The 25,463-nt window shown below is 38.0% G+C and overlaps 1 protein-coding gene across 3 annotated transcripts in view; it reads left to right on the top strand.

Annotated features, from left to right (window-relative positions):
* The window catches only part of LOC131159997 (DNA-directed RNA polymerase III subunit 2), a 130,364-nt gene that overhangs the window by 13,760 nt on the left and 91,141 nt on the right, over positions 1 to 25,463 (top strand). For all 3 annotated transcript variants that reach the window (XR_009137907.1, XM_058115266.1, XM_058115267.1), the window contains 3 exons: positions 2,222 to 2,286; positions 17,347 to 17,452; positions 17,609 to 17,719. Coding sequence is in view for 2 of the 3 variants with exons in the window: in XM_058115266.1 (XP_057971249.1) it covers positions 2,222 to 2,286; positions 17,347 to 17,452; positions 17,609 to 17,719 (282 nt within the window). In the remaining variant the exon portion in view is untranslated. The remainder of the gene's footprint in view (positions 1 to 2,221; positions 2,287 to 17,346; positions 17,453 to 17,608; positions 17,720 to 25,463) is intronic.

Raw genomic sequence — 25,463 nt, 5'->3', positions numbered from 1 at the left:
AGGGTCTGGTGAATGGTTTAGAAGTGGAGAAGGGGGGTGGGTGGGTGGTGGTTTCTCACCTTCAATTTGCTAATAACAAACCTCCTTTTTTTTTTTTTTTGAATATTTTGAGCCTCCTCCATATTTTTGAGAGGGTTTCTAGGCTTAAAAATAATATGGGGATGAGTGTTCTTGCTGCTATTATTTAAACTGTTGATCAAGTTATGGAGTTGAATTTAATTGTGGATTGTGGTCCTTGGATTGGGCCGTCTTACGTTGTGGTCCCTTTCGGGGATAATCCTAGGTTAGTGAACTTTTGGGATGCGGCTGTGGAGAGAGTGTCCTAGAGTTTAGATGGTTGAAATGGGTTTTTATATTCACTTTTTAGGGGGGAGGGGTGGACGAGATTAATTACTCTTATTTAGGCCTGCCTTGCTAGTAGCCTATTGTATTATTTGTCTATTTTTAAGATTCCTATGGTAATTGCTAGTAAGCTTGAGAAAATTATGAGAGACTTCCTTAGGTGTAGTGTCATGTCCTTGTTTTTGGCGTGGCTGGTCGTGACTCCATCTAAAATCCAATGGAATCACTATGCCTAGGCAAGAATTTGTTTTACAAATTGTCATTTGAAAACAAGTTAAAAGCCAATTAAGAATAGACATTTGTTGAAAACACAAGACGTATATATATATATTTTATAAGCAACTAAAAACATTTTTCATTTAGTGACAGGCTCTTTACATTGGGCTGTACTTTGCGTACAACATTTTTCACACTCCCTAGTCTACATACATAACCGCCCAAAAACCGAACACACACTTAGTATCCTTATTGTCTTCCTGCCAACCTATAATACATGTCAGGAATGGTAATATCTTGGAGAACTGAACAAGTGGAGCTCTTCTTCAGTTTGAACCCGAAATTATTAAGGAACAGGGTGAGCAGCCACAAGCTCAATAGACATTCTTAATTCACCCTTATTCAAATAAGGATTTCATACTTAACATATGATATCTTATGTGTGTGCATAATCATAAGGTGCATGAATAGTCATTATCCTTGCAAGATATATATATATATATATATATATATGACCTGAAAATTTCCCAACTAAACAAGATATGCAACTATGATTACAAAGAAAACATATATGCATTATGCAGCCAAATCAGGTAATTAGAGATAACTAGCTTAAATCTTCCATATTTGGATTCAACTTTATGCAAGTTTCTACCCTTGTTTCCTTTAAAAACCCAAATCCCTGGGTGAATAAATGAAAATTAAGGGCACCTATTTAATTTTCAGCTTCTTCTAACTCAGTTTTAATTCTCCCTCTGAATTTCCTGTATTTTCTCCTAGTTTTCTCTGAATTTTCTTTATTTTATGCAGAGTTCTCTCTCTCTCTCTCTCTCTCTCTCTCTCTCCGTCTCCCTCTCTCTCTCTCTCTAGAACTTGGGTTTACAGCAAGATTTGTGGTATTCTTTTCTGTGTTCAGGCTGCTTTGCAGGGTTGGAAAGGTCAAGACAGCAGCTGGACACATGGCAGGACCGTAGCAGCTGGTGGCAACAGGGATCCTGCAATGCTGACATCTGTGTGCTAGGTGTCAGCTGCTGGTTTTTCAGAGCTGCCAGGTGGCTGCTGCTGGTTTGTAGTGTTGCCAGGTGTCACACCTGGTTTCAGCATGCCCCATATTTTTCTCTTTCTCTCTCTCTCTTGGCCCCAACTCTTATGCTATTTATGTTTTACCATGACCCTCATTATTTGCTTTCATCTATGTCCCTCCTACCACTAATAAGTTAAATGGAATTTCCAATATCAGTTGACACAACTCAAATAAATGAATAACATGGCTAGTATGAACTTGTTTATTGCAAAACAAAGCAAGTCATGCTAATTTATCAAAGTAGTTTAAATTTACCATGGCCTAAAGGATATGGTTATCACATCTAGGGTTGGAGGTAGGGTATGGTTATCACATCTAGGGTTGGAGGTAGGGTATGGTTATCACATCTAGGGTTGGAGGTAATATGGACCAATTGGTGGGTTGGGATGTCGTGAGTAGGTCAAAATTGGAGGGTGGGTTGGGTCTTGGAAATTGAGGATTCCTTGAGTTCTTCATTGTACATTCTCTCTCTTATTCTAATACATATTCTTTTTCTATCAAAATAAATCAATCTTCACATATCTTGTTAGTGCTGATAGGTTATCAAAGCATGTTTTTGAAATTGTTGATCTCTTCCAGGTGCTTCTAATACAAGAACAACTTTCAAAGAATAGAATAATCATTGATACTGATAGTAAGGGATGGTGAGTAGTTTTATTCTTTAGATTTGCATGTGTTTATCTTTGTTGTTGTTCACTTTTGGTTACTTTGGCTTTTTATGTTTTTTCTATGTTTTATATTCCTTTTATATGTTTGTATATGTGCATAACTTTGTATATGTATGCATACCTACATATGCATATGCTTATGTTTGTGTGCCTCTTAGTGTCATTGTGCATGCATGCATGTTATTCAAGTTTCCATGTTACTAGAATTAATTACATGTTGGCTATATTTCTCCAATGCATTTTGTAGTTAGGCATGTGATGTGTTGCGTGCTGTTTATTAGTAGTTGTTCTTGAAGATTTTTTTGTTATAGTCATGCATTAGTGGGATTGAATTGAGTGGGTTTAGGTTCCGGCGTAGAAAATACAAAGGGTCATCTTTGTAATTAGGTTCTCACTCTCAGGGAGAGATGGAGCTGTCACTGGGTGTTTATTGAAGACCTTAGTACAGTCTTATTGTCATGAGAAAGGTGAAGAGGGAAGGGAAACAATAGGCATAATGGACTATATGTGAGCCTTTAGGGATGGTCCCAACTTTTTAAGAATTGATTGGTTCTTGGTTTCCATTGATTGGAAGGAGCGTGCCCAATGCTGTTTAGAGACCCCTTCAAGGCAAGTGTTAGGGGTCATCATCATGCTATTTTATTGGATGTTGGTGGTTTACCAATAGGGCCATTAATTCTCTTATCTGAAAATTGGATTCAAGATTGAAGGGTTTGAAGAGTTGGTGAAACAATGGTGACAAGTGATGCATATGGGAGCATACTACTTCATGGTATCTACTAAACTTGAGGAATAGGAGGAGTTGAAAATGAGGAAACCAAGAATTCTCCAGAGATCAAAAGTGAGGAAGGAGGAGATCCTTTGGGAAGTAAACAAACCTGAATGGGAAGAAGACCTGGAGGGGATTTATCATAATGAAATGGAGAGATGATTCTTTGTGAAGAGGGAGCTATCTAATGTTCTTGGAATGGAGATCTCTTGGAGACCAAAGTTGAGTGCTTTGGCTTTAGGATGGTGATGAAAGAACGAAAGTGAGCTAGCATGTAACATTGGAATCTTGAGTGCACACAGGTTTGTTAATCACTTTTCAGACCATTTGATTGCCTTAAATCCTTTTTCCTTCCAACCCTGAGCTTGAGTCTCCTCTTGTTGATAATTTGAATGCTCTTCCTTTGGATGTTGGTGATAATCAAGGTTTTATATTTCAATTTCGACTAGATTTTCAAAGCTCCAAAAGTACATAAATTTTGATGGAAATTTTGATTTTGATTTGAAAAAATGGTGGAAATTAGTAGTAAAGCATGGAATTCTTTTATGAAACTTTAGAAGTACTTAATAGACATAACAATATAAGTTTTAGGACTAATATATTATAAATAAAATGCATCTATGTTGTGTATGAGGTGCAAACTGTAATATAATGTGTATTAAAGATATTAGGTTAATATAAATGTAATTAATAAATCAATTAAATATGATTTATTATGCAAATAAAGATAATTTAGACATTAATGGTTAAATAAAATGCTGTCGAAAGTTTGGTTTTTTCATGTAATTTTTAAAAACCCTTGTAAGAATCTTTTGTTTTGAAAAAAAGAAGATAAATTAAGGGAGAAATTTCACTTCGTGTATAAGTCTCACAATTGAATCCTAAGGAAATTTCATTCTATAGTTAAAATTTTGATAAATTTTGCTAAAATTTTTAGATTTCGATAAATCTCAGATGGTTTGTTGTAATTTTGACGGAAATTATGCAAGATGAAAATCAACTACCAATTTGATTTTGAGGCAATGGAAAGCTGAAATTTCGACAGGAATTTAGAAATTTCATGAAAATTTAAGACCATGGGGATAATATTGAAAGGATATATCCTTCTTCATGGGATCCATGTTCCTCTAAAACTAGTAATGGTGTCCTTGTTCGTCCCACTCTCACTTTTAATGCTTCTAATACTTTATGTTATACCGAGGTTCCTTATAGGAAAGAGGTATGTGGATTTAGTTGCAAGGAAGGTGAGAGAGACTTAGAAGACTAAAAAATTCCTAGAAGATTTACGCTTGAAACTGGTGGATCCCTTAGGTAAGGAGGTGAGGTTGGGTTTGAGTCCTAGGAACTATGAGTGAAAGGAAAAGAAAGTTCAGAAAAATTTAAAAAATTTGATCTCTTCTACTAATAATAAGAGTTGTAAGGATCATGGGAGGGGTGGTAAGTGTGTTCAGTTATGAAGATTATCAGTTTTGGAATGTGAGAGATTTAGGGGGAGTTAGGAAGAGAAGTCTTATAAAGGAAGTTTTATCTAAGTACTCGCCGAACATTGTCTTGATTTAGGAAACTAACTTGGAGATGACTGATCGCGGGATCATTAGGAGTATTCAGGTTGGTCGGTGTAGTGGGACGACTTACCATCTCGAGCTACTTCAGATGGTACTCTTATCATGTGAGACTCTATTTCTAAAGTGAATACTTTAGTGGGCTTCTTTTTCTTTTATGTTCTCGTCGAAGTCAAAAGGAGGGGTCAATGGTGGGTTTCCTTAGTGTGTGGTCCACCTAGTCCTACACTTAAAGAGTGTGTTATGGGATGAGCTTTATTATGTTTTTGGGTTTTGTTCCCCTACTTGGGTAGTAGATGGGGATTTTAACGTGATCAGATTTCTTGGGAGAGGAAGGGGGGCGGGGACTTATTGCTAGTATGCAGCATTTTGACTTGTTTTTTAGGGAGTGTGGCATGAGAGATTTGTCTTTAAGCAATGCTACCTATACCTGGTCTATTTTTTTGGGGGAGGGGGGGGGGGGGGGCGCTAGGGTAGTGGCTAATAGATTGGATAGGTTTCTGTTTTGAAGTGATTGGGAGGAAGAATTCTCTAATCTCTCATACTTTTCTTACGAGACCTATTTCTGATCACTTCCTCATTCTGCTGGAATTAAGTAGGGTATCTTGGGGACCCACTCCTTTTAGGCTTGAGAATGTGTGGTTGGATCATGCTTCTTTTAGGTTTATGAGGAAGTTGAAACATCTTAAGGAGAAGCTGAAACCTTGGAATAAGGAGGTGTTTGGTGATGTTTGAGTTAGAAAATCCAAAGCCCAAGCTGAGCTAGAGTCTTTGGATAAAGGGAAGAGGAGACTAACTTCTTGAAGAGTGAGGAATCTAGAAGGATTTTGTTAGAGGTTATTTATGTCTTTTAGTATTATTATTAAGTTTGTTAGTATGCTAATTAGTGAGAATTAGTAAGGGTATTGTCGTTATTAGAATATATTTGATTTGTATTATAAATAGAGGGAGAGACCTATCTTCAAGTTAGGTCATTCAATTAATTAAAATCTCAACATCGTATTAGAGCATGATCCAACCTGAACCCTATCATACTCAACTGTCACCGGAAAACACCTTCCTGCCGCTGCCCTTCTCAGATCCACTTCCACCCTTCATTATTTCACAAAACCAACCATATAGCCAAAAATAGAGCCCTTTGAAGCCTACCCCCACAACCCCATTGTCGACAAGTGCCCCACATGCTGCCGCATGTTGGCCAACTGCTGGCAGTGCTTACCCCACACGCCAGTGTGTGAGAGAGTCTTTGGCCACCTTTTTCCTTAATTTTTCCCTAACATGTTCTGATTCCTTCTCTAGGCCATATTATCAAGCTGTTGGGTATGTTTTTGGCTCAATGATCCAACCTTTTTCGACCATGTACTCGTGGTAATCCGTTAATTGTTGTTCAGTGTTCATAAAGGCTTTTTTATGAGTTTCTTGGAGTAGTGGCAGTGTTCGTATGTGGAGTTGGGAGGCTGTGGCAGTGCTATATCAGTGGGTAAGTCATTCACCTCGTCCATGGTTGTGTCGGTGCTTCACATTAATTGCATTTGTCTCACTTAGTTTTGATTGTTCTTCGTGTTTGCCATTAGTGTGGCTGCTAGTTTGTGAGTGTTGGGATAGAGACACAATCCCAAAAGCATGTTTCCTTCATCGCTGCCACAGGCAACAACCCAATAAGTTGGATGGAATGAATTATGTTAAATGGCCTAAGGCTGTTCAGGTATATTTAGCAGGATTAGGAAAATCTGACCACTTGCTCCAATCTAATCCTTCTGACGAGAAGAGAAAAAAAGTGGAGATTCAAGAAGATGCCTTGATTGTTTCCCTCTTGTGGAATTCGATGGAGCGACATATTGCACGGATGTGCATGCATCTAGATATGTGCAAGGAGATTTGGAATTATGCCAACTGTCACGGTCCCACATCGGATGTCCTATGGAGATCTTGGGCTTATAAGGATTTTTTGGGCTCTAATTATGTGAGGTGCCTTTTATGGGACAAATCTATTAGGCCAGTGAGTCAAAGCGGATAGTACCTCACCGGAGTTGGGCCCAAGACCATTACATTTGGTATAAAAGCCACCCTAGGGGTACTGTCATGTGGGTGGATCTTACACAGAGGTGTAATCCACTTTGATGAGGATGTCAGAGATTGGACGAGAGAGCCTATCACGGTCCCACATCGGATGTGTATTAAGGAGATCTTGGGTTTATAAAGGACGGTTTGGGCTCTAATTATGTGAGGCTCCTTTTATAGGATAAATATGAGAGACCAGTGGGCCAAGTCGGACAATAGTGTTCCCGAGTTGGGCCTAAGACCGTTACACCAAGCTTTTATACTCTAGTAGCTTTACATGTATATATGATTTATCGCAAGAGTACTTTCAGTTAGAACAAGGAGATAGGAGCATTGCAGAGTATTTTGGATAGATGAAACGTATTCATAAGGAGCTTAATGTCATGCAACCTATAACTGCCGACTTTTGTGAGATGCAAAAGAAGAGGGAGCATATGACAATTCTTTGGGTTTTAGTGGGATCGAGACCTGAGTTTGAGCAATATGGTCTCATATTTAGTAAAGTCTTGGTGTTAGATATATGTATTAAAAAATGGAAGAAAAATGATAAAATAAACCAGTGTAGGAGAACTAGATGGTGGAACCTAAAAGGAGAAAATATAATAAAATTTAAAGATAAAATGATCAAAGATGGGGATTGGACCATAGAGGATGGGATAGATACAAATACTCTTTGGAATAGATTAGCTTTCTCTATTAAAAAGATAGCAAAAGAGATTTTAGGTGAATCAAGGGGAAGATTCTTGAATAGCAAAGAGAGTTGGTGGTGGGATAAAGATGTACAAAAAATCATAAAGACAAAAACAATTTGGTATAAAACATGGCAAAAATGTAGAAACAGAGATAACTTTGAAAAATATAAGGAGGCAAGAAAAGATGCAAAAAGGGCAGTTAGTGAAGCTAAATATAGATCTTTTAATAGTTTGTATGATAGATTAGGTACAAAAGAAGGGGAAAGAGATGTATTTAAACTTGCTAAAGCTAAGAAAGGAAGAGCAAGGACTTAGAAAATGTAAAATGTATAAAAAGTGAGGATGATATTGTCTTGGTTAAGGACGAAGATATTGAAGAAAGATGGCGAAGTTACTTTAGTAAGTTGTTTAATGAAAACCAAATAGAAGGCTTAAACTTAGATTTGTCAAATGAGGAAAAGATCGCAAAATTAGAGTTAACGAAGTTAAGTTTGCACTAAAAAAGATGAAAAATGGGAAAGCTATGGGACTAGATAACATCCCAATTGAAGTTTGGAAATGCTTGGGTGGTAACTGAATTATATGGTTAACTAATTTATTTAATACAATTGTAAAAACTAAGAAAATGTTAGATGAATGGAGGAAAAATACTTTAATACCTATATACAATAATAAAGGAGATATTCAAAATTATAATAACTATCGTGAAATTAAACTTATGAGTCATACGATGAAACTATGGGAAAGGGTAATTGAACAAAGAATTAGGTTAGAAACAAGATCTCAGAAAATCAATTTGGTTTTATGCCTAGGAGATCTACCATAGAAGCTATTTATCTTTTAAGAAGATTAATGGAAAAGTTTAGGGAAAAGAAGAGGGATTTGCATATGTTATTTATTGACCTTGAGAAAGCATATGATAGGATACCTAGGGAAGTTCTATGGTGGGTTTTAGAAAAAAAAAGGGTGTATGTTGTAGGTATACCGATGTCGTTAAGGATATGTACGATGGAGTAAGACTAGTGTAAGGACTATAGATGGAGAAACTAGAGAATTTCCAATTACCATAGGTGTATATCAAGGATCTGCTTTGAATCCTTATCTTTTTGCTTTAGTGATGGACCAATTGACTAGGAGTATTCAAAAGGAGGTTCCATGGTGTATATTGTTTTTAGATGATATTGTATTAATTGACGAAACTAGGGACGGAGTAGAGGTTGAGTTAGAATTATGGAGAGAAGCTTTGGAATCTAGAGGCTTTAGGATAAGTAGAAATAAAACAGAATATATTAAATGTAATTTTAGTAATGATAGGAGGAATGTTGGAGACAAAGTTAAACTTGATGATGAAGAAATAAATAGCACTTGTAGATTTCGATACCTTGGATCTATTATGCAAGTTGAAGCAGAAATTGAAGATGATGTAATGCATAGAGTTAAAGCAGGTTGGGTAAAATGGATAAGTGCTTCAAGTGTGCCATGTGATCGTAGAATTCCCTTAAAATTGAAAGGGAAGTTTTATAGGACAGCTATAAGACTAGCTATGCTATATGGATCGGAATGTTGGGCGATGGAGTAACATAATATCCAAAATGTAAAAGTTGCCGAAATGGGAATGCTTAGATGGATGAGTGGTATAACATTGAAAGATAAATTAAGGAATGAACATTTTCATGGTAAGTTAGGTGTAGCTCCTATAGAAGATAAGATAAGGGAGGGACGACTTAGATGGTATGGACGTTTGCAACGTTAGCCACATAATGCATCTGTGAGGAAGAGTGACTGTGGGGGGCAGTAGAAGGGGTAGGGGTAGACCTAAGATAACTTGGGAGGAGATAGTGAGCAAGGATTTAATATCCTTGAATCTATTAAAAGAAATGGTCCATGATTGCATAAATTGGCGGGAAATGATTCATATAGCCGACCCCACTTAGTGGGACTAAGGCTTGGTTTTGTTGTTGTTGTATATTTAGTAGAGTTGCCATCATTTGCCGATGTTTATTCCCCGTGTCCTTCATGCTCCCTTTAGCATACATTCTATTGCTTTTGCATCTGGCTATGAGAGACAACCTTTGCCATATAAAGTGATTCTATTTCTTTACCAAACAACTGCAGAAGTTATTGAGGTGGTTCGAGTGGTCGTGGTGGTAGAGATGGACGAGGTAGAGGCACTTCTCGCAAGTGCATTCGTATTGGGCGAGGTTATAATACTATTGAGTAGTGTTGGGATCTCCATGGTAGGCCTTCATGTTTTGACATTGCAGCCACCACTGACTTTACTCCTTTGGGGGCAGCTAATGCAACCTCCACTGACTCCACACCTTTGGGGCCAAGTGGGGGGCAACGTATTGTATCCATGTTAGAGGAAGAGTATTCCAAGTTGCAACAGTATCAAGCGTCACAACAAGCTTCTTTTTTCGTTGCATCTCTTCCCATTGCATCTCTTGCCCAAATAGGTAATCCCACAGTATGCTTGTCATCCATTACTTCTTGTCCTAGTCCTTCGGTCATAGACTTCGTTGGCACTGATCATATCACAGGTATGCCTAATTTCTTCTGTACTCTTCAGTGTCCTGTAGGCTACAAATTTACCTTGTGTTACTCTTGTTGATGGATCCACCATTGCCATATGGGAACTGGGACTATAAATCCCATTTATTCTATTTCTATTCCTTTGGTTTTGTATATTCCCAAGTTTCTGCAAGACTACTAAATCCTTGAATTGTTTAGTAACATTCTTCCCTAATTCTGTGGTTATTCAGGATTTGAAGAGGAGGAAGACGATTGGCAGAGGGTGTGAAGCTATTTGACTTTATCACTTTGAGCCGCTATCTTCTTCTACTGCTTGCATTGCTGGTGCCACACCTCTCCAAATTCGTTCTCGCCTTGATCATCCTTCATTAAAAAAATTGAAACGTCTTGTTCCTGATTTGAGTTTTATATCTAGTCTTGATTGTGAGCCTTGTTAGTTGGGAAAGCACCATCTTGTCCTTTTTGCTTTCCAAGTCAATAAACTGGCTGCAAGCCCTTTCATGTTAGTCCATTTTGATGTTTGAGGTTCTAGTAGTGTTAGTGTCTAAGTTGGGTTTTCGGTATTTTGTAACCTTTGTGGATTATTATTCAAGAATCACTTGGCTATATTTAATAAAAGATTGTTCTGAGTTATTTCATATATTTTGTGCCTTAGATTTGAAATAAAGACTCAGTTTGGTTTGCCAATTCGATTACTTCGAAGTGATAATGCTAAACACTATTTTAGTTCACAATTCACTATTTATATGACTCAGTTTGGTATTGTCCATCAATCATCCCTTGTGCCTACACTCCTTAACAAATGGGGTTGCAGAGTGGAAAAATAGACATCCTTGAAATCACTTGCATCTTACTTTATCAAATGCATGTACTCGAAATGTTTTGGAGTGATGTTGTACTTATTGCTTCTGATCAACAAGATGCTGCCCTTTGTTCTTATTGGTAAAATTCCTTACTCCATTCTCTTTCCTAATTCATCTTTATTCTCTCGCCCTCCTCGTACCTCCTCGTATATTCGGGTGTCTGTGTTTTGTTCATCAACTAATTCCTAGGGTTGTTAAGTTGGATCCTTGTGCTATAAAATTTGTCTTTTTGGGCTACTTATATATTGCACTGCATCGTTTTTTTGTTTCTGCAGATGTTACCTTCTTCGAGTCTACACCTTACTGCGCCCAGTCCCTGAGTACTTTTGATCTCATTAAGTCCCTTCCTTTGCGTAATCTTCTAGATTCTAGTTTGCTGTCCTTGCCCAATCGACCATCTAAGTCTCCATGTAGTTTGACTCCTTCTCATCGTCTTGATTGTCCTAATTTGCAGGTGTATTCACGACGGCAGCTCCAAGGAAGAGAGTCCCCTCTAGCTTCTATCATCACACCTTTAGTTTCCTTGTTTAATGATCATATTTTCCATGATGTTGATCCTCCCATTGCCGTTCGGAAAGGTAAACACACATGTACCCAACATCCCATTTCCAACTATGTTTGTTATGACCTCTTTTTTTTGATAAGTAATAAGTTTATTGATATAAAAAATGAACACCAACTACACAAGGAGTGTACATGGGGTAAACACTTGCCTCCAAAGAGCAGCCTTCTCCATCCCAAATCTCCATAACCACTTCCCAAGAAAAAGCTTCATTAAACTGTCTTACTTTCCTTATCCCCAAACCATCCGAAGAAATGGGAGAGCAAACATCATCCCATTTAACCAAAATGGAATTTTGGTTCATCACCAATGCCACCCCATAAAAAATTCCTTTGAAGTTTCTCAATATTGTTAGCCACAACAGCAGGAATAGGAAATAAATATAGAAAGCAAGTGGGTAAATTAGATAGAAGAGTACTTTTAGTTAACGTGACTCTACCTCCCTTTGATAAGTACAAACGTTTCCACCTTACTAACCTTCGTTCTATCTTCTTTGAAATTGGTTTCCATATTGTCTTATCCTTGAATTTGGCTCCCAAAGGAAGACCCAAATATTTCATAGGAAGATTACCTTGTTTACAGCCAAGGACGTGCAAGAATAAGTCAAAATTAAACACCGTACCAATAGGAATCAACTCTGACTTGCCCAAATTTATCTTTAAACCCGACACCACCTCAAACCACATAAGTATCACACGGAGAAACAAAATCTGATCCAGATCAGCGTCACAAAAAATTAGAGTATCGTCCGCAAAGAGAAGATGAGACACCACCAAAGCTCTTCCCTCTATACGCCCCACACCAAAGCCTAACATGTCACCATCATGGACAGCTTTGTCCAACATTCTCCCCAGGGCTTCCATAACCAAGACAAACAACAAAGGAGACAATGGGTCACCTTGTCTCAACCCCCTAGAGCTCTCAAAAAACCCACAAGGAGTGCCATTTATCAGAATGGAGAAATGAATTGTAGATATACAAAAGAAAATCCACTGCCTGCATTTGGCAGAGAACCCACCCCCTTCTAGTAACTGCATAATAAAACCCCATTTTACATGATCAAAAGCCTTCTCAACATTTAATTTGCAAAGTAGCCTTGGCACCCCAGTTTTCAATCTACTATCAAGGCATTCATTAGCAATAAGTACAGGGTCAAGAATCTGCCTGTTCCTCACAAAAGCATCATGTGAAGTTGAAATTATATCTTCCATAACCGTGTGAAGGCTAGTGGCTAAGACCTTAGCAATGATCTTATAAACCCCACAAACCGCCACCCCCCCCCCCCCCCCGGGCGCCAAAACAAGACTAATAGGGCGAAAATCCTTTACTTCAATTGCTTCATTTTTTTTTTAGGAATGAGAGTGATGAAAGTAGCATTCAGGCTTTTCTCAAACTAGCCTTTAGCAAAAAAATGATGGAACACAGCCATAAGATCAGGTTTGAGAATTTCCCTCGCAAGCTTGGAAGAAAGCCATTGTAAATCCATCTGGTCCAGGCGATTTATCACCATTAAAATTTTGTATGACATCAAAAATTTCCGCGTCCTCAAATGGTCTATCTTGCCAATCTGCATTATCACTGGATATTTTTGGAAATACTAAGACTTCTGGGAATGATCGACTAACTTGTTGCTTAGAGTATAAATTCATGAAAAATTGAGTGATGTAATTAGCAATCATACCTTGATCGGAAGACAAGGCACCATCAACCACAAGGCTCTCAATACCATTATTTCTTCTATTAGAATTAGCCATTCTATTGAAAAATTTGGTATTTGCATCCCCCTCCTTCAAATGTAGCACCCTAGACTTCTGCCTCCAACTAATCTCTTCTAAAAGAGTGAGCTTTTCAATATTGGTGCGGAGAGTAGCTTGTTTTAACTTTTCCTCAACCATAATCCGTCAAAATTCCGGCCGGCGATAGACATTTAAATAAAAGCTCAAGAGGCTGCAACGCCATGTTCACGGGGGAAGATAATCCCGAAGGTTCCTGCAGTTTTTGAGAAAGTTTGAAGATTAAAGTGGTTGATATATGCTCAAGAATTTTTTTTGGGGGGGGGGGGGGGTTCTATTTTCTTTTTCATAGGATCCAAGACTTTTGAATTCTCAGCTGAGGAGGGTGGTTCCTATTTCATGTTATGCATTTTCGAGCGAAATCGATAGTCTCTCTGATAAGTTTGCATGGGCAATGAGAGTGCAAAATGTTTGCTAGCCATTGTGGAGGAGCTAATGTCCAATGTAATTCCTGGTAATTTTGCACCAACATTCAGAGGTGGTGAGAAAGTATTTATTTTGTAGTTGGGATCCAATGCACATGTTTGTTTTTTAATGATCTCGGAACTTATACAGGGCCGTCGGAAAGGATTTCTGGTGGTGCCAGAAGGAAAATTAGGCAGTGGGTGGAGTGGGTTTGGATTTCATCTACGGAAAGCCATTGCTCCTGAGATGTTAGCTAGAAAACAAACATTAGCCAGCAAACAGACATCCCAATCTGCACTTAAACTCACAGGGGAGAATTCCAAAACTTTTTTGTTGGCAGCGGTGGAAGGGGGTCGGAGAGATGATGGTGGTAGCAAGAATGGAAAGTAATTAATGCCATATTCTCAAAATTCAAAATTGAGAAATCATAGCCACGATATACATGATTTGGGTACTCGGAAGGAATGAGCAAAATCAAAGGCTAATGTTTCGGTGGAAATTACTGAAAACGTTAGTGGTAACACAAACTCTTATGTATCTCTAAATGTAAGACTCAGATTGCATAGTGGGCCGGATGGAGAATGGGAGGTAATATGGTCCAAAGTTACTCAAGCTCAGGAAGTGGGTTGTACAGAGAAGAGCAAGGAAAACAGTAAAAGTTTTACGCCCAAAGCTCCCTTCAAGCCAAAACCCATGCCTAATCCCAAGCCCATCTCAGTTTGGTGGCCCAAACCAACACAAGCCGTTCAAAACAATAAGACCCAGAATCCAGAATCGTCATCTTCAGCCTTGGGGAGTTCAGTGAGAAGGGGCGATGTTGTGGTTCTCGATTCGAATCTGAATTGAAATTGCAACTCTTCTTCCATCTCGCAGCTCAAGCACCCACTGCTCAGAATTTCCCCACTTCTTGAAAATATTGCCGGAATTTTCTTGAAGAATCAATTGGATGTCTTGTTGCAAGTTTTCCTCACCATCGGATGTGTTTGCTGACTCACTGGTGCCGAGGAACTCTTTACCGACCTCATCATAGCCTATAAAATCAGAGGTTGTGTACTTGGCCCCTAGACTTTCTGATGGGAATCAGATTATATTAAAATCACCTCCTAGTCACCATGGCGAATCCCATCAACTAATTAGCCCTGTCAGCTCCTTCCACATTTTCCTACGCCTTTTGTTCAAATTTGGCCCATAAACACCTGTGAAAGCCCACTCAAATTGATCACCGACATTTTTAAATTTGCATAAAACAGAAAAATACCCCACTGCTTCCTCCACCTTTTCCACTACCCTTCGATCCCACATCAGGACAATACTTCCAGAAGCACCTTTTGAACCCAAGTACAACTAGTCTACATATGGACCACTCCATATACTTCGGATAATTCCTCCAATAATCCATTCAAGTCTCTTGCAAACATACAATATTAGGTTTCCATGTACGCAACAAATTATGAATCTGAAGCCTATTCTCAACCTCATTCAATCCTTTGACATTCCATGAAAGTATCTTCAGATCCATTTAGAAACAAAGAGAGCCCGCTCCCTATTAATACCACTGCGCCTAGATGAAGTAGAACCATAATTAATTGAACTGAATAAACCTTTCAGTTCTTTTAAACCTTTTGCACCAGTTCTCTTCAAGTCACGTGCATTTTTTCCCAAAATAGACCTTCGGTGTAATTCAGCCTCAACAGCTAGCAAAAAAGTGGTTACTTGATTTTCCAAACCTTGTAAGGACGTGCCAAGAAATTTGTCAAACCCTTTAAATCTTCTTTGGAACCACTCGGAATAAGGTACTTCCCTCACTGGACGAGCCACAGAACCATCAGGGTTGACTTTCACAGTGTACACCCCACGACAACCAGCCACAAACTTGTCAAGAAGACAAGATATCAAGTCCTAAGTGTCATTGCCCTATAAAGCATTCATCTCTTCAACCATAGCATTCCTCTACCTAGAGTGGGCTAAGGCTTACGAAATAGATTTTGGTATGCTTTTAGGTGATTTTGAGATTGAAGGTGAACATAAGAAGAGTGAGATTATACCATTGGAGGCAGTGCAGATTGGGATATATTGGCTGCTGGTTTAGGTTGTTAGGTGGAAGCCTACTCTGTAATCTTATTTGGATCTCTCTGTGGAGATGTTTGGTTGGCATCCCATTTCAGCATTTGTTTGGGCACCAGAATAAGATGTTGCAGGCATCTTAATGTCCCTGGTATGATCATCTTTTATGGAGTGGAATGACATGAAATTCTAAAGTTGATGTGCATTTTGGTATGCTTTTAGGTGATTTTGAGATTGAAGGTGAACATAGGAAGAGTGAGATTATACCTTCGGAGGCAGTGCGAATGGGGATATACTGGCTGCTGGTTTAGGTTGTTAGGTGGAAGCCTTCTCTGTAATCTTATTTGGATCTCTCTTTGGATGTGTTTGGTTGGCATCTCGTTTCAGCATTTGTTTGGGCACCAGAATCAGATGTTGCGGGCATCTTAATGTCCCTGTGAATGAAGGATTTCTGCAAAATATGGACATCCCATTCTTTCCTGGTACCATGTTTTATGTCATGGAGGAGAAAATAAGAAACTGAAGAGGACAAGAGGGCCAAGTAACCCCAGAAGCTGGCTCCCTTTGCATAAATTTTTTAAAATTCGTGTATTCAATGAAATAATGTGGTCTTAACAGTCTAAAGATTTCAATGCACTAAAGTCAACAATAGTGCGAAGCAAACAACATTTAAAGTTAATTTTGAAGTAGACCAACTAGCTGTTAAAAGAAAATTGACTTTACTCTCTCAGCTTGAGATTTTTGCTGAGAGTTTCCTGTGGGCATGTTTTGTAAGAAGAGAAGACTGCTGACCATTCATTGATGGTTGTATTCAAGGAGTACTTTTGAACTCTGCAATCATGGAAGTCCAAACATAAACCAAGAGAGGAATTCTGCCTATATTTTTATTGTCGCCTAATATAAATTATCTAAATAATGTCAAGAATAGTGCCAGCTGAAAAATAAGAATGTTTTTTCCTTGCCTGACATTTGAAGATCATTTCAATTGTAGATTTGATGTTAAGTTGAATGACCCCTTTGCAGAACAATTTGCACATTTGTTTGTGTAGAGATTCTTTAAAAGTCGTATCTGCAGCATATTTGCAGTATTAATTCTCGAATAAAACACTTAGAGATGAATCCTTGATTCTGAATAGTTATGCTTTTGAAATGAATTGAGCTGGATAAAAATTGTATTGCTTGATTAGAAATGGGGTAGTAGGAAACAATAATCAAGAAATGAGGGCGACTTCTACATTCAATGCGCTGGCAGTTCTCATTAGGAGAATACATTGAAATGTAAATTTCATCGAAGGCAAGAAGGCAAGGAGAGTGCTCAATTTTTTTGTTCATAATTATGAAAGAATTTGAAGTTCAAAGAGGACAGGTTTTGCAACAGTGCCCTTTGAATATCCGTAAAAGTATGTCGACTCTGTTTGTTTATGGTTTGTTTGTTTTATTTCATTTGTTTTTTCTTTTTCAGTTGACTATGGTAGGAAGAGAAGTCTGGGTGAATTCCGTAAATGGTTCTGCTGTATACACCGTAAATGGTTATATATTGTATGCATATTTTAGTGGCTATTATTACCATGCAGAATGATAGGGCTACTTGAAGATGGATTGTATGTATTTTGTTTATCATTTTTTAGTTAGTTGGATTGGTTTATATATTGATTATCGTATAAGCACTATTTGATCTTTTAATTTACATACGGTTCCTTTACTTAACATTATTTTTTGTTGCTTGTTGTCAGTGTAAATGCATCTGTTACAAGCAGCTCTGAGGCAACAAAAACCAAAACAGTTATTCTTATGGAAAAAGGGAGGATACTCTTACATCTTAATCAGTTTGCGTCTAAGGTTCTCAGTCTATTATTGTTCCCTCTTTCACACCTCCAACCCAACCCAATAAAATTGTATAATTTTTTCGTTTTCTACTATCATAAATGTAGATGTATGGTTTGATTTGAGTTATTCTTTAGTTTATTTTTTTTTTGTTTTCTTATTCTCCATTAGGTTCCTATTATGGTTGTTATGAAAGCTATGGGAATGGAGAGTGATCAGGAAGTTGTGCAGATGGTTGGACGGGATCCTAGATACAGTGCCTTGCTTCTGCCTTCTATTGAGGTAATATGTTGTCAAGTATACTCATAGAAGAATTGGACAGAATATTAATATTATGTTCCATGCTCATAGCTGTTAATAACTAGCTTGCCTAAACTCAACTTTTTACAGTGGGGAATTTTAGATTACCACTTTACCTAGAAGCTTAAGCTGTTAGATTGTGGGTCAGCAACATATGTCAAGTCTTAATACTCTCCCACAGTAGTAGCTCAACAGAACATGGACAGATAAACCAACAATAAATAACACCCATACTGGGAATACAATCGTTTTTTTAACAAACTTACAGTAAATGTGGGCAACAAGACAAGAACCCCGAACCTCCTAGGAACCAACTTTGATACCATGTTAGATTACCACTTTACCTAAAAGCTTAAGCTGTTAGGTTGTGGCCCAACAATCTATATCAAGCTTTAACAGGGAATGAGAAGTCAATATATCAATAATTTGTGTTTGAAATTTGCATGCTAGGTACTGTTCAAATAATGGGCTGTTATAAATTTAAAGCTGACAAATTCGCATTAGTGTAGCATGGAATGGGATATATCCAACTTGATTTATTTATTTGTTTATTTATTTACTCTGTTATGTTATTTCAGCAATTAGGTTCTGTGTGTGGGTGTATTTTTGTCCTTAAGACTTCCATACTTGGAGCCGTATCTAAGGCTCTAGGAAACTGCTTCTTGTTCTTTTTTTGCTTTATCCTTCTTTACTTCTCGTTTTCTCTTCTTTCTGCTCTTTCTCTAGTTTTACAATGTGGTATCAGAGCATTAATCACCTCTAAATCTGATTTATCAGGACTGTTTCTTTAGATACTTTTTTTTTTCTTACTTTTTCTTTTCTTCTTTAATTAGTTCTCAAATATGATTTTCTGGTTTGTTTGGGGGTCATTTAGAAACCCTTCTTTGTTTTGTTTTGGCTGTGCGGCATCCCTGGTAGGATGCTGTCTGTTTGTGGTGGTTTGCTTATGTGAAGCAGTGATGCTCTGTTTTGGGTATACTTATTACTGTTGGTGCTGTTCTGCTTTCCTGGTTGTTGTTGGCATCATAGCTTTGAAAATCGGAGCGGACCAGATGGTTGGCCAACTCAGTGATCTGGGTAAGGGGCTTAAACCAGAAATTGAGTGATCTGGAATCAACCTGGTCGGACTCAGATGACTTGGTTCAACCTGGGCAGCTCAGTGAGTCAATTGGGTCAAACCGATTTTCAATGAAAAATATAATATGCTGCAAATTGCAGCCGCCTGGGTTTGAACCAGGACCTCAGGTATGAGAAGGAGCCTTACCATAGAAGTCACTGCGTTTTTTTTGTTTAGTGACTACAATATATGGATGTATATTCATAATAGTTTACGGGCATCTAAAATTATATGTAAAAACTAAAAATTATAGAATTTATCTAATTTTAAAATCTTTTAACTTGAAGTTCTTGTTTGATTATTTAGAAAATTAAGAAAAGCAACGACAAATATGGCAGAATCTATTTTTATACCTAGTTATAGAAAGTGAAAGGAAACAGATATGTTACAAATCAATTAACAAAAATTTAAAGAAGATAGCAGCCAGAAAGCTAGCTAGCAGCATATCCTGGGAAAGATCCTCCAGCATGTATGCTATTCATGCATCAACTAATTGGCTTATGCACATTATTAACATGCCTTTTTTTTATTAATTTTGAATCATAATTTTTATTTATGATTTTATTTCGTATAGAAAAAAAAAATATAATAGAAGATGAATTTCCTATTTATTTTTATTTTCTTTTGTTTTATTTATTTCTTTAAAATAAAACTTTTGATCCCAACAGAATGTAAATAAATTTATCTAATAGAACTCTGTATTACTAAAAAAAAAAAAAAAAAAAAACAGGACAGCCCGGTGCACAAAGCTCCTGTGTATACGGGGTTTGAGGTAGGGGCAGATCACAATGGGTCTATAGTATGCAACCTTACCTTGCATTTTTGCAAGAGGCTATTTTCACGCCTCGAACCCGTGACCTGCAGGTCACACGATGACAACCTTACCATTGCGCCTAAGCTCCCCTTCAGAACTCTATATTACTATTATGTAATATTTATATAACTTTTAATGATGATAACAGTTACCAACATCAACATCATCATTAAACTTTGTTTGTAATACACATACATGCGTACATACACACACGTGTATGTGCGCGCGCGCGCACATATATATCGGTTCGGCCAACCAATTTGACCTGCCGGTCTGACTGTCAAACCGATCTGATGGCTTCACCGGGTTGGTCACTAGTCTGGGTTTTAAAACAATGGTTTGCATGATGAAGCTGTCATAATTCTGTGTGTTTGTGACTGCTTGCTTGCTTGCTATTTTGTTTCAGTTTCTGGTGGTTTTGATTGGTGTTCAATGACTTTGCACTTGCTCCTAGTTGCTGCCAGCAAAAATTCTTGTAGCTGCTGTGCTGCCAAGTTGTTTATTAAGTGTGTTATGGTTATTTTAGTCTTCAAGTGTGTTAGTATGTTAATTAGTGAGTTAGTAGGGGTATTATGGTCATTAGAATGTATTTGATTTGCATTATAAAAAAGGAGACGTTCTTCGAGTTAGGTCGTTCATTTTAATCAAAATCTGAACATGGTATCAGAGCATGATCCAACTGAAACCCTATCACACTCAGCCATCACCGGAAAACACCCTCCTGCCGCTGCCCTTCTTAGAACCACCACAACCATTCATTATTTCACAAAACCAACCGTATAGCCAAAAACTAGACCCTTTGCAGCATAACCCTACAGAATTCAATTGCCGGAAACCTCTCCACATGCCGCCACGCGCCAGCTGACTGCTGGCAATCCCACCCTCATGCACTGGTGCGTGAGAGAGATCCCGACCACTTTTTTCTGATTTTTTCCTGCGTCATGTTCTGATTCCTTCTCTAGACCATATTATCAAGTTGTTGGGCATGTTTTTACTCAAAGATCCAACCTTTTTTGACCATGCACTCCTGGTAATCCGCTAGTTATTTTTTGGTGTTTGCAAAGGCTTTTTGTTAGTTTCTTGGAGCAGTGCTAGTGTTCACAAGTTGTTTGAGGCTGTGGCAACGTTACATCAGTGTGTAGGTGGTTCACCTCGTTTGTAGTTGTTTCAGTGCCTCCCCACATTTGTGGTTGTCCCGATTAGTTTTGATTGTTCTTTTTTGACAATGGTGTGGCCATTATTTCACAGACCTAACCATATAGCCAAAAACTGGACCTTTGAAAATAATCCTATAGAATCCCATTGCTAGAAACCTCCCCACGCGCCTCCATGTGCTGGTCTACCGTCGGCAGTCCCAACCCCACCCGATGGCATGTGGTAGATATTCTGACCACCATTTTCTGATTTTTTCCTCCGTCATGTTTTGATTCCTTCCATAGACCATATTATCAAGTTGTTGAGCATGTTTTTTATTCATAGATCCAACCTTTTTCAACCATGCACTAATGCTAATCCACTAGTTGTTGCTCGGTGCTCGTAAAGGCTCTTTGTTAGTTTATTGGAGTGTTCATATGTTGATTTGTGATGCTATGGCAATGTTATATCAGTTTGTAGGTGGTTCACCTCGTCGGTGGTTGTTTTGGTGCCTCACTATGTTTGTGGTTGTCCCGATGAGTTTTGATTGTTCTTGTTTGACACTGGTGTGGCTGTTGGTTTGTGAGTGTTGGGATGGAGTCCGTGAATCCCAAAAACATGTTTACTTCATTGTTGCCATAGATAACAACTAAATAGTTGGATGGAAATAATTATGTTGAGTGGTCTAAGTTTGTTCGTGTTTATTTAGTAGGATTAGGAAAATTTGACCACTTGCTCCAATCTTATCCTTTTGATGAAAAGAGAAAAGAAGTGTGGATTCAGGAAGATCCCTTGATTGTTTCTCTCTTGTGAAATTCAATGGGGTCTCAGATTGCATGGATGTGCATACATCTTGATACATGCAAGGAGATTTGGGATTATGCCAGGCTTTTGTACTCTAGTAACATTTCATGTATGTATGATTTATCCTAGGAGTACTTTCAGTTACAACAAGAGATAAGAGCATTGTAGATTATTTTGGAAAGAGGAAACATATTTATGAGGAGCTTAACGCCGTGTGACCTATAATAGTTGACATTTGTGAGATGTAGGAGTAGAGGGAGCAAATGATGGAACTATAGGTTCTAGTAGGCTTGAAACCTGAGTTTGAGGCAATCCGGTCCAGATATTTAGTAGTGTAGAGTTGCCATCATTTGCCGATGTTTATTCTTATGCCCTTTGTGCTTCCTTTAGAACACGTTATCTTGCTCTTGCATTTGGCTCTGAGAGGACAGCCTTTGCCACACATGGTGATTCTTGTTCTCTACCAAACAACTACAAAAATTATCGAGGTGGTTTGAGTAGTCATGGTGGTAGAGATGGATGAGGTAGAGGCACTCCTTGCAAGTGCGCTAATTTTCAACGAGGTAATCATACTATTGAGCAGTGTTGGGATCTCCACGATTGACCTTCATGTGTTGCCAATGTAGCCATTGCCGACTCCACACCTTTTGGGGTAGCCAATGCAGTCACCATTGACTTCACACCTTTGGCGCCAAGTGGGGGGGGCACCGTGCTGTATCTATGTTAGAGGAAGAGTATTCCAAGTTCCAGCAGTATCAAGTGTCACAACAAGCTTCTCTTTCCATTGCATCTCTTGCCCAAATAGGTAATCCCACAACATTCCTATCATCTAGTGCTTCTCGTCCTAGTCCTCGGGTTATAGACTTCGTTGCCGTTGATCAAATCACAGGTGTACCTATTTCTTCTCTACTCTTCAGTCTTGAAAATTTACCTTGTGTTACTCTTGCTAATGGATCCACCATTGCCGTTAAGGGAATTGAGACTGTAAATCCCACTTCTTCTATTTCTCTTCTGTCAGTTTTGTATATTTCCAAGTTTCCTTTCAATCTTATATTCGTTTTAGCAAGATTACTGGATCAATGAATTGTTTAGTAACATTCTTCCCTAATTCTGTGGTTATTCATGATTTGAAGGTGAGGAAGACGATTGGCGGAGGCGTGAAGCTGGTGTACATTATCATTTTGAGCCGCTATCTCCTTCTACCGACTGCACTGCTATTGCCACATCTCTCCAAATTCATTGTTGCCTTGGTCATCCTTCTTTGGAAAAGTTGAAAAGTCTAGTAACTGACTTGAGTTTGGTGTCTAGTCTTGATTGTAAGTCTTGTTAAAAACATCATTTTGTCCCTTTTGCTTTCGAGTTGATAAATGGGCTGCAAGCCCTTTCATGTTAGTTCATTTTGATGTTTGGGGTTCTAGTAGGATGTAGAGAGTTGTGTCTATCTTGGGTTTTGGTACTTTGTAACCTTTGTGGATGATTATTCAAGGATGACTTGGATATATTTAATAAAAATTGTTTCGAGTTGTTTCATATATTTTGTATGTTTTTTTTTTTTTGTTTTTGAAACAAGGACTAAATTTGGTTTGCTAGTATAAATACTTTGGAGTGATAATGCTAAAGAGTATTTCAGTATTCAATTCACTACTTGTATGGACTCAGTTTTGTATTGTTCGTCAATCATCCTGTGCCCACACTCAACAAAATGGGGTTGTACAAAGGAAAAATAGACATATCCTTGAAATTACTTTCAGTTTACTTTATCAAATGCATGTACCTAAAGTGTTTTGGAGTGCTATTGTTTTTACTGCTTGCTATCTCATCAACAAGATGGCATCCTCTATTCTTAGTTGTGAAATTGCCTACTTTATTCTCTTTCCTAATTCACCTTTATTCTTTCTAACTTCTCGTATATTCGGGTGTGTGTCCTTTGTTCATCAACTAACTCCCAGGGTGACTCACGCTACTTATGAGCTTGTTTGGTTGAAGAACATGTTGGAAGAATTGGGTTTTCCACATTCTCAGTCTATGAAGTTGATGCATAATAATCATTCTACTTTTTTCATATTGTCTCTTAACTCAGTCTTCCATAAGAGAACAAAACGCATTGAAGTAGATTGCCATTTTGTTCGAAAGAAACTTGTGCCGAAGCTCATTATTACCACTTAGGTGAAGTTTGATATGCAACTTGCTGATTTGTTTACCAAAGCTTTTTGGGGGGGGGGGGGGGGGGGGGGGGGTTGCTCATGTTAACTTTATTTGTAACAAGCTAGGAGCATATGATATCTATGCTCCAACTTGAGGGGGAGTGTTACTGGTTTTTTAGTCTTTTAGTATTATTATTAAGTTAGTATGTTAATTAGTGAGAGTTAGTAAGTGTATTATTGTCATTAGGATGCATTTGATTTGTGTTATAAATAGAAGGAGAGACCTATATTTGAGTTTGGTCATTCATTTTAATCAAAATCTCAACAAAGTGCATGTGGTGTTTGTTGTGATTTGCCTTCTATTTGTATTTAAGTAATTCTGCATAGGATTGTAACTTCAATTTTGCGGTAAGAGCAACCTTTTGATGTTCTAAAATGTTGGTTTGTGGATGTGTGTGATGCTTGATTTTCCATAGTTGCTGTGTCATTCATTCTTGATACTCTTGTGCACTTATTGTAGTGTATAGGTGGTAATTTTGATGGCCTCTACAGAGAGAGTTTTGACTGATATTGTTAGCATACAGGCCATCAAATTGGTTGGATCCTCTTAACTTCTTGTTGTGATCTTAGGTAGTGTGCATGTACTTTAGTGCAAAAGGGAAGTACAAGTATTTGTTGCATTCTCCTCCATCTCTTGGCTCCGAGATTGGATGAAAGATAATGACATACTGCTTGTATGGTTGTGGAATAGCATAGGCCTACAAATTGTTGTGAACGTGATGTTTCATAGGATAACTAAGGCTGTAGGGATGATCTCTATGAAAGCTTCTTTGAAGTTAAAAATTTGGGTTTTTGATCCATATGGGAAGTTTTTCAAATATGACCAACGAGGCGTGTCCATTAGGGAGTATTATAGTACTTTGAAGGTTATGTGAGAGGAACCTAACATCTATGACCCAACTGGCCTTGAGATGATTAAGAGGCAAAGAATAGAATTTTTGGTTGCCAAGCTTCTGTCTAGGTTGAGTTTTGAGCTTCAACTTATCTGCAATAAGATTTGCTAGTGAATCCATTCCATCCATGAATGAAGCATTTGCTTGAATTTAAAGAATTACTAAATATCTCTTAGTCTTCTCATCAAGCTTCTTCCTATGATAGTTAAGCCATGTTTAGATAGCCTCCAATTGTGGTAATGGCGGTGTTGGAGGACGAGGATGAGGTCTAGAAGGTAGTGGTAGTGTATAAGGATGATGTGCCCGTCGTTACATTTCTTGCATTTGCACAAACTATGGAAGTAAAACCATATTGTTGATTGCTATTGGATCTCCATGGAAAACCAACTTGGGCTTATAATTCTTTTGCTGAGGTTAATTCCATTGTTGAAACTTCAAGTGCCCCTAGCCACTCTACTAGGGAGTTGAGTACATAATCTATTGTGCCCCAAGAGGAGAATAATAATCTTGTCTGCAAGGTTCAACAATGCAAAACTCATTTTTCTACATCTAGTGCTAATGTGACCCATTCAGGTATAGCTAGACTTCAGCTAGACTTCTTGCCTCTTCATCCTTCTCACCCTAGGTTGTTGATTATGGGGCCTCCTCCCATATGACAGATAGTTCTAATTTATTCCAGTCCTTTAAGCCCACTTCTTTACACTCTTGTGTTACTTCTTTTGTCGCAATATTCTATTGTTTTCTTCTATGCCCGTTTCCT

This window comes from Malania oleifera, chromosome 7, assembly GCF_029873635.1.
Source record: "Malania oleifera isolate guangnan ecotype guangnan chromosome 7, ASM2987363v1, whole genome shotgun sequence".
Classification (NCBI taxonomy): Eukaryota; Viridiplantae; Streptophyta; class Magnoliopsida; order Santalales; family Ximeniaceae; genus Malania; species Malania oleifera.
Note: the sequence above shows the minus strand (reverse complement) of the source record. Positions and strands in the feature narration are given on the sequence as shown.